This window comes from Electrophorus electricus, chromosome 7 (genome assembly GCF_041902795.1).
Source record: "Electrophorus electricus isolate QZ-2024a chromosome 7, ASM4190279v1, whole genome shotgun sequence".
NCBI lineage: Eukaryota > Metazoa > Chordata > Actinopteri > Gymnotiformes > Gymnotidae > Electrophorus > Electrophorus electricus.
The window spans coordinates 13573510-13590139 of NC_137503.1; the positions used below are offsets into that span (position 1 = coordinate 13573510).

Below are 16630 nucleotides of genomic sequence, written 5' to 3' on the forward strand. Positions count from 1 at the left end.
CGTTTTATATATCTGTATGATGATTAATGATGCCAATCGAAAAGTTACGAAGTTTTATCCCCCTAGTACGCCAGTTACTATTTAAAATTAGGAGCCAACTGAACGTATTCCAAGGTCAATAAAGGAAACGTAGCCGAGCCTATCTGAAAACAGATCTCTAAACTGAAACAAACCGAGTTTTTATAAAATACAGTTTAAAGAACCTACATTGCCCTGTAGCCTTAGTTAATTAATCTACGCCAGTAATGCCTATTGTCTTATATTTTACTATCAATGCAATGAGTGAACACACAGTACGTGCCAAATAAAATGAGATTTGGACAAAACGTAAGGAAACAAATAGCCTCTGCCTTTGCAAGAATCCCTTTGAATAACAAAGTTGACCAGCAGATGGTGCTGAGGCTGCAGTAACTCGTACGAAGCAATGTACATGGTCGTTAAGAAAAGTGGAGCAAGAACACTTGAGACTCAGACGCAATAGGCAATAGTTAAACTTGAACAGTGCAGTAGGCTATACACGAATGGCGAGTCATCCTGAAAACAAAGATGGTTGTCCGTGTCACTCATATCTGTCAGCACATATTGCACCACAATTTCTCACAATTTAAGCGTTTTAACAGCGATATTACATAAATCCTTTATAATTAGTATGTGTTTTGTCACGTGTATCAAACTGAAACATATAACTAAGTCTAAACTAGAAAACAACGCAACGGCGCCATCTTGGGGTAATATTCCGGGATTCTAATATTTAAAACCATATTTTGCATTATTTTATTTTTTTTGGGCTATTTTTGAACTTCGAATTGATTTCTCAAACTGGACAACAATTATATTTTAAATGCTGTAATTTAATTACGCTTTTCGAGTTCTTAAATTTAGATTTCTTAAATTACACATTTCGATTTCTTAAAAAAAGTAAATTAGCAGTAATCTTGTCCTTTATTTATTTATTTTTTGTTAGATACCCAGTACAGTTCAAATTATAAACTAAGTCACGGTTGGGGTTTGAGAAACAGTTTACCACAAAGTTCTGGAGGAGTTTCTTTTCAAACAGGAAGTTGCTGCTGATCCCTTTGATCACTGCGTTCACCGCTTTCTCTCTCAATTGAAGCGTTGCGTCAGTGTATCGCGAAGACAGCTTGATGGATGTTAGCAGTCAACCCTACGAAAGGTTATAGCCATCCCGAATCAAAGAATTCTGTAGCCATTGCGAGAGATTTTTTTTGTTCTTGTTGTTTCTGCTTTAGCGAAATTTGGAATACACTTTATTTGTGAAAAGTGGAGAGAAGACTTCCCCAATGAATACTAACTATGACAACAATGATACTGGATTCGCTTCGGGGAGCGGACAAGATGAAATGGACTTACCTTTCCCTCTTTTCCTGTACAATCAACATGGGAATGAAATTCATGATGATCAAGGTCAGTAGGTGAACTTAAAAAGTTATTCCCAAACGGCCAATATGCTCAAATAGTCATCACCGACTATTCACAATTTTGTTAAAATTGTATTCTCTGTATATGTCTTATATGGGTGGCACTGGTTATTTCATAATATAACAATATAACCTACTCATGTATTGACCTATTATTATGTTTTTATTATTTCTTTTTGTTTAATGACCAAAAATGGAAAATTATACATAATGGGAAAAATAAATAAATAAAAATAAAATAAATAAATAAATATATATATATATATATATATATATATATATATATATATATGTGTGTGTGTGTGTGTGTGTGTGTGTGTGTGTGTGTGTGTGTATTTTTTCATCATGTATAATTTTCCATTTTCCAGTAAATAATAAATTGTATATATAAATTTAACCAACATATATAGAGTAATTGTTTATTACTGGTAGTCATTTGCATTGCTATTAAACTGAACATGTTCTATTTCCACTTTAAAACAGTCTGATTAGTACTCTCCTACTTAAACGCAAGATAAATCATCCAAAACATTTATTTTTTCTTTCCCTTTAGTGTTGAAACACTGACCCATGTCAACTCTGCATTTCTCCTGTTTCTCAGCAGATGATCTTGATGCCCCATCTCACCTCCATGCTAATCCACACTCATCTTGCACCAACCAAGGCCATGTTCCATACGGTAATCTCTCCTTCAGTGGACCTTCCTACCACCAGCCACCCTCTGAGGATTTTTTTGCCTGCCCCCACCCAGATTTAAGAGACCTTCTTGGGCACTCCCTCCAATCACACTCTGGAGCTCTTCCAGCTTCCAGCCCCAGGATCGAGATCACCTGCCCAGACCTGCACCACCATCAGCGTGACCACGTGCACACGGCACCGGTGGACATCAACCGCCGTCTGGCCGTACCTCCTTACCAGAACCCCATATACCGGGAGAACCTGAGCCCGGCAAGCAGCAACTCCTCTACCAGCTGGCAGTCGGAGGTGTACTCGCCCCAGCCCTCACCCCAGCCCTCGCCCCAGCCTTCACCATGTGTCTCACCCAGCAGCAGTGGGGCCCTGGCTGCTGTGACGGTGGCCGAGCTGTGTCCGAGGCTCCAGGCCATCCACCCTTCTGGCTCCCCGGGTACCTCTCCCACCACGTCTCCGCGCACCAGCATCACGGAGGAGACGTTCCTCAGCAGCAGAGTGTCATCACCACGGCCAGGTTCACGCTCGGCTTCGCCCCAGGGCAAGCGCACGTATGAGCAGTACCAGAACCCCAGTCTGGTGGGCCCACGCTCCCGCAGTCCCTCACCCCATGCCAGGCGAGAGGAGCAGCCAAAACCCTATGAACCTCCAGTCAACCTGGAGGAATTTGTCGACAACTTCAGCAAGGGCATGACCAAAACCATTCCCACCAAGATTGTGCGGCCCAATCAGGAGTATTCATTCTACAACCTGTCAGAGCATACCAACCTCTCAACTGCTCAGGATGTGAAGCAGGAGACTGTGATGGAGCCTTTCTATTTCACACCATCCCTCGAGTGGTCCAGTCAGCTGGCCCCAGGAATGTGCAGGTAAACAAGTCAACTTTTGTAACTAAAAATTAGCTGTCACTGTCACTGAGAGTGAAGCTTGACTAATAATGCTCTAAACTCCATTTTTATGAATGAATGAACACATCTTGATTTAGTCAGAGAATTACTCTCCACCTTAAGGTAGCTGTTAGCTTCCACATGCGCCAGACCTCATTTTACAATTTGGGGAGCCAGTGAACTGTGAGTGCCATAGTGTGAGAGTGACAGAATCTCTTTTGCTGTTTGTCAGCATGTCGGTGGCATCCCTGCCTGCCCTGGACTGGGCTCTGCCCAGCAGTGCCAAGCAGTACGAGCTGAGCATAGAGGTGCAGCCCAGACCACATCACCGGGCCCATTACGAGACGGAAGGCAGCCGAGGGCCTGTGAAAGCAGCCTCAGGAGGCCACCCTGTGGTCCAGGTACACTGTCTCGTGTCATGTGCAGGAGAGACAAAGGATATCTCAATGTGTAGGAGTGTTTTCTCAGTGGGGTGGAAGGGTTTCGAATTTTACATGTGGGAAAGGCATTGGCTTGAGAGACTGAGGACTTCATATGATTTGATAACTAGATAGCATGGGGAAAGGTTTGGTCCGGAGAGGGAGGTGGGGATTGTGTGATTGCAGTGACAGTATCTCCATGTTATCAGGCAACCTTTGGTGTTCATGCCTATGGAAATTAAGCTTTGTGTTTTTGCCTACACTATCACAGAGACTGCTCTGTTCTCATCTACCGTCACAGTAGCTACACAAACACATGCATGCACACATATACACACCAAAAGCAGTTCCTCTCACTTTCAGCCCTGTCTCATTTACCTGTTTCTGCAGTTTGGAGTAGTTTGTATTTTTAGGAACAGTGGAAGAGAGTTTTCATAACAAGTTTTAGACATTATCTCTGCTTCTCCATATTGAAATCATTTAGTGTTTCCTGCTAGTGACGAAGGCACCTCAGTTCTCACTTCCCTGGATAGTCAAATTTTAGGCCTGTCCTGCATAGTTGGTCCACTAGACATTCCTGTCTAGAAAAAAACACTCAGCATTCATTCATATTTTCCATTGTCCTTTATATCACAAAATATTTTTGCCTTACTCTCCCTGGTTATTAATGTATTATGTACATATATAGAAAAAACCTTACCTGTAATGGGGTCTGATGAGTGTCATGGCAGCTCTAGGTGATGCTGCATCCAGTACATAAACTGGACGGTAAAGTGTAAGGCTGACAAGAGGTTTATTTGTGCCTGCTGCAGCTGCACGGTTATGGAGGGCGAGAGGCGCTTGCCATGCAGGTCTTCATCGGTACGGCGGACGAGCGAGCTGTACGGCCGCACGCCTTCTACCAGGTCCATCGCATCACGGGCAAGACAGTCACCACCAGCAGCTGTGAGAGGATAGCAAATGGGACCAAGGTCCTGGAGTTGCCGCTTGAGCCAAAGGCCAGCATGCGGGCGGTGTAAGGAAAGCAGGCTTCTCAAAGGCTGTTATTATCTTATCTCTGCCCCTCTCCACTAAAAACATTAACGCGTAGCATTTCCCTGGCTTTTACACACCTGATTCATCACACATCCATCATGTCATCTTGCTGATTATATCTTTTTTTTTTTGCCTCAGTGCTCTTTTTGCATTATATATAAACATCATTTTATGCTATTATAAAACATTCGATAATGCAGTAGAGGCCTTGCACGTGGGCTGCTGCTCATTCACATGCGCTTTTATTGCCTCTCCAAGCGTGGACTGCGCTGGCATCCTGAAGCTGAAGAACGCAGACATCGAGCTGCGCAAAGGCGAGACAGACGTGGGCCGCAAGAACACGCGTGTGCGCCTCGTCTTCCGCGTGCACGTGCCTCAGCCCAGCGGCCAGTGGATCTCTCTGCAGGTCGCATCCCAGCCCATAGAGTGCTGTGAGTGTTCAAACCAAATCTAAGTCTGCAGAAAGGGTGGCACCACCCTCTGATTGCTTTTGTTGGTTTTCTCCGTTTTGTCTCAGTTAAACCAGATTACACTGGATTAGACTCATTTTGAACATAGTAATTCAATGCAATTTATGTACCCAAGTTACAGATAGTCATATATTTGTGGTTTTCTAGTACCTCGCATACTTCACAACAAGGTGGGAGAAATTTGATTTCAGTCTGAATGCCTGAATTAATTTACCAAAAATTAATTTATTAGGAATAATCAGAATCTTGCTACTCACAGGTTGAGGGTAGGCCTAATTTACCTTGTTATATGGGTACTCCAGACCAGTGCAGCTAAGATAACACATTGGTTAGTAAAAGTGCATAACTAGATTGTCATGGCAGCAAAGAAAACCAATAACAAAAAAGTAACTTGAAATATAACTTACTAAACCCAGCTCAGGTGATGTGGCAGCAAGAAGCCATGTGCTCGTAGCAAGGGACAATCAACTCGTCACTCTGCCGCTTTCACTCTCTTCCAGCTCAGAGGTCTGCCCTTGAGCTCCCCGCCGTGGAGAGGCAGGACGTGGACTGCTGCTCAGTGCTGGGTGGCCTGAGGATGATCCTGACTGGACAAAATTTCACCTCAGAGTCCAGGGTGCTCTTCACCGAGAAAACCCAAGGTGTGTAGCGTGGGCAGCACAAAGCCAGGAGCATCCAGGGCCCCGTTGGCTGCAGACCGAATTAGCATATCATTTGTTTTGGAGTTGTGTTCAAGTCAATTGCATGTCAGGCTAGAGCCAGCCCATGAGAGTTTGCATTTTACACTGTAGCCTGGTTTGGCCAAAGGTGGTCTGCTGCAGCAGAGTAAGAAGGGGAAACAGATAACTGGTTTGCAAAGCAGCAACACGCATGCATGCACAAACACACACCTCATGCCACTATGTCAGTGTTTACAGAGAAAGATGATAAACTACACCAAACACTAGACTCAAATAAACCATACTAAAATTTTAAATCTGATCCATGCTTTTTTTTTGTGTACTAAAAATCAACAATTATATGTAACAATTTTATATATATATATATATAATTGTAAGCTATATATATAAATAATACATTTATAATAATACATAATACAATAATACATTTATATATATATATATATATATATATATATATATATATATATATATATATATATATATATATATATATATATATATATATATATATATGCGTGTGTGTGTATTATAAAATGTATTATTTATATATATAGCTTACAATTATATATATATAAAATTGTTACATATAATTGTTGATTTTTAGTACACAAAGTAAGGTCAAAAAGGTTAATGTAATATAAATATAATAAAGTCACCTAAATTAAGTAGCACTATTTGTACTACTTTTTAAAATATCTGAATGTAAAGTACTTTGGGGGAAAAAATGTAAACAGCTGGTATTTTTACTTCTTTGTATATGGTGTTTTGCTTTGAACAAAAAATCTTAGAAATAAATCTTGAACTCTAAGGTACTCTCACAAACAAAATGAATGTACAAAACAACAGGTCAACCTTCGGTTTAATTTAGACTGCAGACACAGTTCAGCTGTGTAGAACACAAATGCACCATAAAGTTTTTTCTGTCTGGCAAATGTAAGTTTTGCCGCCATTTTCCATTGAGCTGTGCTAAAGGATGTGGTTAGACATTGCAACGATACAATCTACAAGCGGAGTCTCCTCCTTCCTTCGCTCAGTGCAGAGTGTGTAGGCTGGCGTGCGGAGGTGCGGGGGGAGGGGCTACTCAGCGAGCCGCACATGAAAGGGACTGTGCTGTTTTGCCCTATGCACCCAGAGTCACGGAAAGGATGCAGTGGGAGTTGGAGTTTGTTGTGGCTCTGAACAATGAAATCAGGACATTGGCTAGAGTTTAGAGATGTTAAAGGTGTTGGTGAAGTGGGATTAGTTCTGTAGAGAGACATGAACTTATGGAAAAAACAATATTATAGTTCCATGCATATTCAGTGTTAAAAACTGGCTAGATTCCTATATGACATGTTGTTATAACATGTTGTTGAATATGTTATGCAGCAGATGCTCTAAATCAGTGTTTTCTCAGTCCAGTACTTGGGGCCCTTCAAACGGTCCATGTTTTTGGTCTAACCCATTGCCCAGTTTTTCATATTCAGTGTTCAGTTGGTTCACATAAAGTGAGTGGCAGCTAGGACGGAGCAAAAATGGGGTGCATCTGGCGCAGGTCCTGAGAATCACTGTGAAAAATCATAAATCCCAAACCTAACCTGTAAACCTTGGTGAAGCTCTTAATCACTGTTTGGTTCCTACAGATGGCTTGGAAGTATGGGAAGCTGAAGCTAGGGTTGACAGAGAAAAAAGCCAAACTGTAAGTACTTAGGTGATGTGCAGCTGAGAAGATAAAGTCCTTGTATGGATCTCTTTGGAGCTGAATCCTTAATGTGTCTGTCTCAGAACATGTTGTATTTGGACATTCCTCCATACCGAGATACCAGCATCTACCACCCAGCCAAAGTCAACTTTTGCGTGTTAAATGGAAAGAGGAAACGCAGTCAGCCACAGCATTTCACCTACATGCCACTTTCAGGTGACCCACTGTCCTTAAAACATGCAAATCACTGCATTTATTGTATTTGAAGTGGTTTTCCTAAAGCTTTCACTTTGCTGTACTAATGAAGAAATGCTCTCATGCATCTTCCAGTGCCACTGATAAAGGCAGAGCCAGTGGATGATTATCAATATGGTCATCTTGGAGGCACGGTGCCCCAGGTTTTGGGCGTGTCTCCACAGTCCTGTTGCCATGCTGTGCCGCTTAATGCCAGCAGCTGTGCCATGCCTGGCATGGGAGGCGCGGCCTCTCCGAGGAGCAGTGCACTTATGTACCCTCCAGCCACAGAGTACCCTCCGGCCCTCTACCAAAGCCACCTGGAGGCCCTTGGCAGCAGCCCTGCTCACTATGAGCATGCCCTGGATCACCCTGATGCCAGAGGGCATGCCAGCTCGCCCAGCCACATGGCTGGCATGGGCCCGAACCTGGCCTCTCATCTCAAGCCTGCTGGCTACCAGCATGCCGTAGCTGAGCCCAGCTACAAGGCCACTGCCTCCGTGTTCCCTGGATTAGAGGTGTCAGAGCTCAGCCCTGTTGTGGCTCACCAGAGGGGCTTTGGTCCAAGAGCGCCCTCTGTGGCTGGGAGGTCCCCGCCAGGGAAGAGCTATGCCCTGCAGCAGCTTGGCGCCCCTGTGGAGCATCAGAGGATCAGCAGTCCTGCAAGAGTCACAATCAAGCAGGAGAATCTGGACCAAGCCTATCTGGATGATGGTGAGTGGGCTTGCTCCTTCTACTTTAATAGCTAATTTTGCTATTGATACCATGGGCATGTAGCCCTGTAACCTGTTCACTGCAAAAGACCCAGAAGACCCATAATGACAAGTGATTAATTGAAGGAACACTGTCTAGTTGTTCCAGTGGTTAATACTCCACTGTTTATAGTGTCAAGAAAGAGCTCATGACCTAGAGTAGATCAGTGGGCATTTGTTCTCTAATGCATGCCCCCCTTTTCAGCCTATGCTATGTGGGTCAGTGCTTTTAATAGTCTCTGGCAAAGCCCGTTCAATATGGAGCTGTGAGCTATCTCTATTTGGTGGGTGTTACAGTAGAACAGAATAAATCCATGAGGACTATTGATCAATGGATTAAATCACAAAACCTCTAGTGAATAAATGTTTTTTCCCCCCTTTGTTTTTGTTTCTAGTGATTTACTGTCCTCAATCACACTGAAAAAGTCACATTACATATCGCCTAATAAGAGTTCTCGACATAGGTAGAACTAGGCACACTAAGCTAATTAATAAAAGGAAACATATTTGCTTTGAAGAGGTTCAGGTTATGCACAAATGTTTAACTAGCTTGACTGTTAAGAAGCATTAAGTATAGTAAGATATTCCTATTATTAAATTTATCATTTGATGTGTAGAATGATAGCAAAGTCTCTTGTAGAGTACAGTGACTTTGGCTTCTGTTTAAGGCCCATTGCTACCTGTCACATCTACCCCTTGTTCTAATTTTAGACTGAAGAGGGAGAAAAGTTTCCAATTTTAGCCCACTAGGTTAACATTTCTGTTCCGCCACAGGAAGCAAAACCAAATAAAGCATCAGAGGTTGCCTGGTGATGAGATTTACTGTTGCTCTCTGCTTCCCCCTAGTGAACAAATATCCACTCTCATGCTAACCTAGGTGGGGCAAATACTGCAGTATTCCTGATTGCGCACTTTCCACTGCAGTGACAGAAGCCTTTGTATCACATCTAGGCCTTAATAAACCAGTTTTTTCTTTACTCTAAGCAGTAGCTTCATGACTGTAGAGAATTTGAATACAATCACATGCTCTATGACTGCTGGTGTTTCTCTTTTGTTCATACAGTGAATGAAGTGATCAGAAAAGATCTTACTGTTCACAACAGTGAACAGTAATGGCCATTGCAGAAAATCCACCTAAAAATCTTTTTTGAAGACCCCACTTTATGTCTGTACTAGATCTTTATTTTATATCTAAAGGTTTTTAAAGGTATAGTAAGTAACATTTTAGAGTTACTGTGCTTATTAATTGTAATATTGATGCATATTGTTTATGGTCACATAAATAGGAGAGTCAGGATATGCATATTACCTTTAAGTTTGGATATTATTTCTGATGGGAAAGTTCATTTTCCAGGCAGCATACAAGTTAGTGTTTCTGGTACTAACCCTTAGTAGTGTCATTTTCTATTTATGTTCCATTAGATTTTAATGGAAAATGCTATTTGTTGGATCTTTAAAACCCAACGGTTTTCTAATGTATGAAAGTACAAATGCAGTTATATCAATCTTGTAGTTTTTTTGCCCTTATATTTTATAAATTGCAATGTTCTCATTTCATTTTGCTTTTGAAATGACATTTTATGAAGATGTATTTATGATTGTATATTTCAAATTAAATGCACTGTATTACTTAAATTTACTGTTGAACTGACTTGCCAGTTTTTTCACAATATTAATAGTGGCTGTCACTTATTGAAGTGTTTTTGTTGCATACAATAACATAAAAATGAAAAAAGTCTCAGACTAAAGAGAAACTGAGAGCAGCATATTTCTTAGACTAGCATTAGAAAATTAAGATTAGTTCTATTTAAGTAACAACAATCGTTCTTATAACAGACTTGTATTACAAATGAAATGTTGCTAAAAGTGGAACAGTTAATTAGTAAACTTACAATTACCAACATATAGGTAAGATCTCTGGTGTGTCTGTGTGTGTGTGTGTGTATATATATATATATATATATATATATATATATATATATATATATATATATATATATATATGTATACACACACACACACACACACATATATATATATATATGTATACACACACACACACACACACACACACACATATATATATATATATATATATATATATATATATATATATACATACACACCTCCTTGAGAGCTTACCTATAAGTTAATTATAAATTAAGCAATCAAGTTTATTAAAGTAATAATATAGAACATAAACTGGTTTAATTTCCAACAGCACATCCTGTTTCTCTGGAAACACTGCATTACTGAAAATCTTCATGTGTGGGTGTGTGTACGTGTGTAAGTACACAAGATTTACGATATAAGTTGCACCCTGGAATTTTCGGACAGAACATATTATGCAGAAAGTGAACAAGTGAAGTTGATGTGTTGTCGGAAACAGGAAAAATGTGCAAGTGTGCAAGAGTGACTTTGACCAGTGTCAAAATCGTGATGGCTAGACGACTGGTTTTGATGGCAGGTCTTGTGGGGTAAAACACTGGTTATGATTGAAAGGTGTATATATATATAGAATAGAACTATCCCACGCTTATTATACACTTTAATGAAACGATGGAATATTTTGTTTTAATAACATTTTAAAATGCACTGACGCAAATTGGATCCGGAATTGAATATATGGTACGTCTTGGTGCCAGATCTACCAACAGGAAATTTCACATGAAATGTGTCTTTAGTGTTGATGGTCCATAATGAAGGTTTTTGAACTTAAACTTCTTGAGCCTTATCTCTTCTTCTTGCTCTCCTTTTTTAGCTTCTGTCGAATCTGCTGTACAGGTGCTTTTGGCTTCTTGCTCTGTTCAGTTTTTGTGTCTGATGGTTCTGCAGTCTCTTCCTAGGAGTGTAACACTTGTTAGAGTTGGTATCCCACATTAGCTAGTGCAAAATATATTAGCCTGGTTTCAAATGAACAGAATAGAGACTGAACTGATAAACAGAATGCAAATATTTTGCTATTACATGGCAAGAGACTATGATAGTGCACATATTATTCTCATGTACATATTGTATGCGCCAACGTTACCTGTTCATAGCTCTTGGATGTGGGTATAATTATTGCCAAGATGCAGACAAGTTGAAAAATGGCTCCAAGAAAGAGGCCATAGCGCAAGAGACTTTCAAAGAAGGTGGGTTCCGGAACTTCTGGTGGTGAGAGATCCAAGTCTCCAGACATTGTCTGTGGATAGGTAAACGATATAAGCAAAAAAATAAAAAATAAAAAAAAAACATGAATATGCCTGCCTCTCTAAAACACTCGGGGATGGCGTTAGCCACGTAGCTAAATAGCTAGCTGGATGGCTAAACGCAAAAGTACGCTGTACAGAATGACAGCATTAAAATAGTTTTTTTTAATAAAATCGACGTATCACTTACACTTACAATGCAAAAACCTCAAACTCGTCGCTATGAGTTTAAACTCAATAGAACTAGGCTGCTAGTCCGGTCCTTTGGTTCACTATTTCTGTAGAGTTAACCTGAACACACTGAGTTCTCTAAAGGAAATTACACACCGCCACCTACTGTGTAGGGGCATAAACGAGCCAGGCATTTAGGCGCGGTCTGTAAGCGTTTGAAGTGATAGTTTTCGATGTTTTCAAATCGTATTTACAATGAAATAATGACCCTGAAGGTAAAGTGCGAACTGTCAGCGTTAATCAGAGTGCATGCGTCGTGTGAACCATCTAGAATGAATTATAGACAGCTCAAATCTTAGACAGCAAAATAAACTGGTCTGTTAAGCAGCAACAAACAAGCAAACAAAACCCACCACAGAAGACCACAGTAGAGAATGACCAAATAATCCAGTTCCAAATAAAAATGGTTGTACAGATCAAGAACATTGTATGGCCACAGATGTATCAAAGAATAACTGGTATGACCTCAGAGTTTACCTGTAGAACAGAAAGGCCTGAATACATAAGTACAAAAAATACAAAACTACCTGTGTAGTTCAGGTAAAATCTTATGGAGAGATCAGATAAAGGTTAACCTGTACCACTGTGATGGAAAGTGGACTGGTGGAATGGCCATGTAAAGCTGCCATAGGTGAGGCACTGGCTCACTAATCTTTATTAATGGTACAACTGTAGAGATCAAGAGCCCCTTAATTACTCAGATCCAAGCAAATGCCTTCACACTCACTTCACTGTGCTTCACCTTGAGACAGGCCAGTGACCCTTAAAATCCTGCAAAAGCAGCTATGTTTTCAAAAGCAACTTTGATGTTTCTTTTTGGATAAGGTAGCATTTAGATATGCTACTCTATATTAAACATAGAAATGCAGTTGAGAGCTGACACACCACTCCACACAAAGATATTTAAAACACCATTTATTTTTATCTGATTAGCTAAGCAATAACCAACTGATGAATCTGCATGTAGACCTTTTTAATGATTGGCATCTCTGGATGTATGGATATTAATGGTTTACATTATGACTATAAGCTACAGGAGTAGCAAAGGTCTATATTCCACTGGAAAATGTGTTCCTCTTTAAGAGAAGTAAAAGCATGCCAAAGCATCCACAGAAGGAATCACTGATACACCCCTACACGAGACAAAAAATGGGAGGAGGGTTGAGCAGTTCTTTGGAAAAAGTGTCTACGTGGTGCTTGTGGTGAGCCGAGTGCAGAGGACGAGCACATTAGACCAGGTTAGTAAGCAAGACTGCTGACAGTATTGCATCAGTAAAGTCTCTATGGTTCATACAGGTCCAAAAGAAAGTGGAGTTAAACATTTCAACAAGAAAAGGGGCCAATCATTTGGCATCCACAGTGTCCCAGGGAAGACTGGGATTTGTTGTCTGTTAAGTTCGACAGGGGGGGTGTTATAGAACCCCTGCAGCTTTTAAATTATGGTCACAGAAGAAATGTGAAGACATTTTTAGTATTAATCCTATTGCAAGGTAGGTAGGCTACAACAGACAGAAATGGAATTCCACACAGTAGCATGGACGTGCAAGACAGCTCAAAAGAACTGAAAAAGCACATCACCAAACCACTGGACTAGAGAACCTAGCGATGACTTCAAACTGCCGGACACAAGGTATTCAAGATGAAAAAGAGCTCAAAAACAACAGGATGTTTGCCCTTTCAACTGGGCTTTTTATGATGCAAGCCCAATTCCAAAGGCATAACCCAGGAGAGGTTTCATTCTTGTGCCATATGGTAAAGAAACAAACAAAAGATCTTCACAGTAGGATATTCACAGCATTTTTGCACAATCACAGACATTACATTGTCCTCATTTCAAACATTAAAAGACCCACACATAACAGTACAACTAACAGGTGATTTTTTAAAAAAAATAGGGAAACACATATAATCCCACGTTATTTTATATATCAGGCTTTTAATACAACATCCTTATTTTGAATTTTGAATTGATAATGATTCTTTTGGAAACATGATGGTACATAAACCTTTCATTTCTTTCTGCCACCTGGAAAACCATATTTAAAAAAGCTAACCTTATAAATAAAATAAACACTTATTCTGTTTTTCAATTTTACACACACACACACACACACACACACACACACACACACACACACACACACACACACACACACACCAATACAGATGTGCATTGCATAATAAAATCAAGCCACTGTTACTTGTGGATATCTTGAACTGTAATTAATTATATTTTTCAAGTATATGCACTGATTAATGTGAAATGCCAAATCAATTAATTTCAATTAATTCAATTAATCAAATAATTGATTATACTGATATAAATGTGGAGGTAGCCTATTAATAACATCCTAATAAATTACTTTTGTTGTGTTTTGTTAGTTTAAAGAAATAAACTCTCACACTGCCTTTGAACAGGCACTTATGTTTATGTCTGAAATTTATCAACTTCGATTTTGTTTAATCAAAAAGCTGTGCAATGAGTCTGTAAGTATATAACGGAAGTGATTTTATACTGGGATAATGGAATTTTTGTGGAATAGGGCCCACATATGGCTTCTGACTGACTATGCTTTCCTTATTTTTCATATACAGAGATTGCCCAAAACATGTCACAAGGCCTGAACAAATACACAAACATTAACATGTAAATATAAATATTGACTAGACAAAGTTGACATAAAGAAAACACAATAAGCACAAGAATAAACAAATCAATTACAAATGAAACCACAAATATGTGATTTAACTGAGTAGCACATAATTTGCACACAGCTCCTAGTAGCACTTCTAAGACCCAGGCAAAATAAAAGTAACCGGAAAGGCTTTATGTCTATAGCTCTAGATTTACATTCAGTCCTACACCCATTCTGGGAAGTTTAATAAAATGTGCAGTCAGTGCATATTTCCTCTACATTTTATTATCAAAATGACAAATGCCACACACATTCACAATATAATAATGCTCTATCTTCAAAACATGCTTCTATGTACATCAAGTTATAGATACATGCTGTAGTAACAAAGTTGATCAATGCGTATCTACAAAGCAAAGTTAGAGGAAATCAAGGGAGGGGGAGTGCACACCAATGGCTAGAGTGAATTGTTGCCTATTGCCTTGATTTGTTCTTATAACATAAGGAGATGGGACTCTGATTATCACTTCTCCAGTGAACTGTGCCCTTTACCATTAGACCTGCATTATTACTTTGGCATTTCAAAGAGTAATGTTATGTTACTGCATGGAATTTTGAGTACGCACGTTTGTTTCAAACAAACAATGCAGTAACTAACCAATGAGCCTTAACATGTATAAGGTACATACACCAATTTAGGTGTATGTAAATGTAAATGTAAATGTAAATGGACAATATATTGATTCTCATAAAGCATTCTTCAGTATAGTGTAAATGGTATCTGATAATGAGAGAGGCATGAGAGTCCCCATTTGGCACATCAGTGTAATCACTATTGTCTCTTTTTAAACCCTTGCATAAGACTCTGACAAATATAGGTTTGTAGGATATGTTTCAATTTTAAGAATAAGGTAATGCTATACTATTACTAACTCTTCTTACTGATTACCCCATTTTTCAACAGTTGATAAACTGTATATACAGAGGCATAAAAATCCCTTATCAAAATCATATCTATGATTCTTCATTTACCTTAACATCCGAAATACAGATTCAAAACTTAGATTTATCTAAAACAAGTCTCAAGTTTTAATTCTAATTCAGCAGCCCAAAATGTTTTCATTCAACATTGTAAACAATTTCATCACAGAATATGACATTTTCGGTAGCTTAACCTGGGACTCTTAATGGAATACATGAACCCTGATAACTGACCTAATGTGAAACAGTGTATACATGAGGTGATATTTAATCAAGCATATTTTCCTGTGTGAAAAAATGCAAATTCTGACCCATTGCTGACACCTTCCCAAACTACTGACCTGGCTGGTTTCAGGTAGTCAATTTTGTAGTACCTTCTTATTCTTTATAGATGCCCCTTTTCATACCTCATTCCTTACTTACATTCAATAGCAATTTTTTTATTGAATCAGATTGGATTGTTGTTGTCAAATGACCAGAGGCTGTACGTGTCATGCATAATGATACTCTATCAGTGTTATGGAGGCTGTATGCCTTCATCAAGTGCAAATGTCATTCTGCCGCAAGAGCATGGGATGACAATCTGAAAACTGCTTTAGGACAAAAAATGTCTTCTTCTTCAACCATCTCTTCATGCTTCTATTCGGTGTACACTACATGGTGAAAAGGTGATGGACAGAGAGGGAGTTTTCACATTCAGCAATGGCTGTTTACTTCAAGTATATTATTTTGGATACGTTGTGATTATCTTGAGTAGACATGGTGGCGCGTGGGATGTCGGAAGGTCTCATGCAGCAGTGAATTGGGCGGACGGATTGCAGAGCGATGAGGTTACTTCTTGGCGAAGAGGCTGGCCAGCGTGGCGTCTATGTCCTCTTCCTCTTTGAGGGTATGCCACTGGGCAATGGGACGGCGTGGGTTGGCCAGCATGTCAGACCAGTGCTTCAGCTCCGTGCCCGTGCCCTTGCTGCCGATGAAGATCTTCCCGATGGCGTCGTTCTTGCCGATCTTGTCATAGTCGAAGACAGTGACCACCACAAGGATTTTCTAGAGTGCAAAACAAAGAGAGCCTTAAAAATAAGCCAAGAATGCCAGCGTATGTGCCAATTAAAACAGTTTACAAACCTAAGGATAAAATATGAATAGGGAAAGGAAACCTTTTGGCTATGTATAGAATCACTTTACCAGAAGTCCCTAACCCAATTTCTTTTTTTACAACACAGAATTCTTCAATGAGCAACCACTCTTCAGCAGAGTGTTGTCACTCTTCCTTTGTGACTTGACATATATACTTTGGGGGC

At 39.8% G+C, this 16630-nt stretch overlaps 3 protein-coding genes across 7 annotated transcripts in view; 1 reads left to right on the plus strand and 2 right to left on the minus strand.

Moving 5' to 3' along the window:
• The first annotated feature begins 1070 nt into the window (after nucleotides 1–1070).
• On the plus strand, nucleotides 1071–10265 carry nfatc2b (nuclear factor of activated T cells 2b). 3 transcript variants are annotated; one of them, XM_027000738.3, is made up of 10 exons: nucleotides 1071–1425; nucleotides 2041–2998; nucleotides 3249–3417; nucleotides 4248–4450; nucleotides 4729–4901; nucleotides 5441–5581; nucleotides 7246–7301; nucleotides 7388–7520; nucleotides 7635–8252; nucleotides 9354–10265. In XM_027000738.3, exons 1-10 carry the CDS (start codon nucleotides 1302–1304, stop codon nucleotides 9401–9403), a joined length of 2625 nt encoding a protein of 874 aa, XP_026856539.2. In that variant the 5' UTR covers nucleotides 1071–1301; the 3' UTR covers nucleotides 9404–10265. The 3 variants fall into 3 exon arrangements, with proteins under 3 accessions (XP_026856539.2, XP_026856540.2, XP_026856541.2); XM_027000739.3 differs by having other exon boundaries at nucleotides 1072–1425; nucleotides 2044–2998; XM_027000740.3 differs by having other exon boundaries at nucleotides 1292–1425; nucleotides 1993–2998.
• Nucleotides 10266–10821: 556 nt separating this feature from the next.
• Nucleotides 10822–11831, minus strand: manbal (mannosidase beta like). Of its 2 annotated transcripts, none has more exons than XM_027000696.3 (3): nucleotides 11678–11831; nucleotides 11322–11474; nucleotides 10822–11132 (listed from the first exon to the last, which is right to left on the minus strand). In XM_027000696.3, the coding sequence occupies exons 2-3, from the start codon at nucleotides 11469–11471 to the stop codon at nucleotides 11022–11024; spliced, it is 261 nt and encodes an 86-aa protein (XP_026856497.1). In that variant the 5' UTR covers nucleotides 11472–11474; nucleotides 11678–11831; the 3' UTR covers nucleotides 10822–11021. The 2 variants fall into 2 exon arrangements, with proteins under 2 accessions (XP_026856497.1, XP_026856496.1); XM_027000695.3 differs by having other exon boundaries at nucleotides 11672–11813.
• A 781-nt stretch (nucleotides 11832–12612) lies between these two features.
• Nucleotides 12613–16630, minus strand: part of syt2b (synaptotagmin IIb) — a 39912-nt gene continuing 35894 nt past the window's right edge. For both annotated transcript variants that reach the window (XM_027000733.3, XM_027000732.3), the window contains exon 9: nucleotides 12613–16376. In XM_027000733.3, coding sequence (XP_026856534.1) covers nucleotides 16161–16376 — 216 coding nt within the window. In that variant the 3' untranslated portion in view covers nucleotides 12613–16160. The remainder of the gene's footprint in view (nucleotides 16377–16630) is intronic.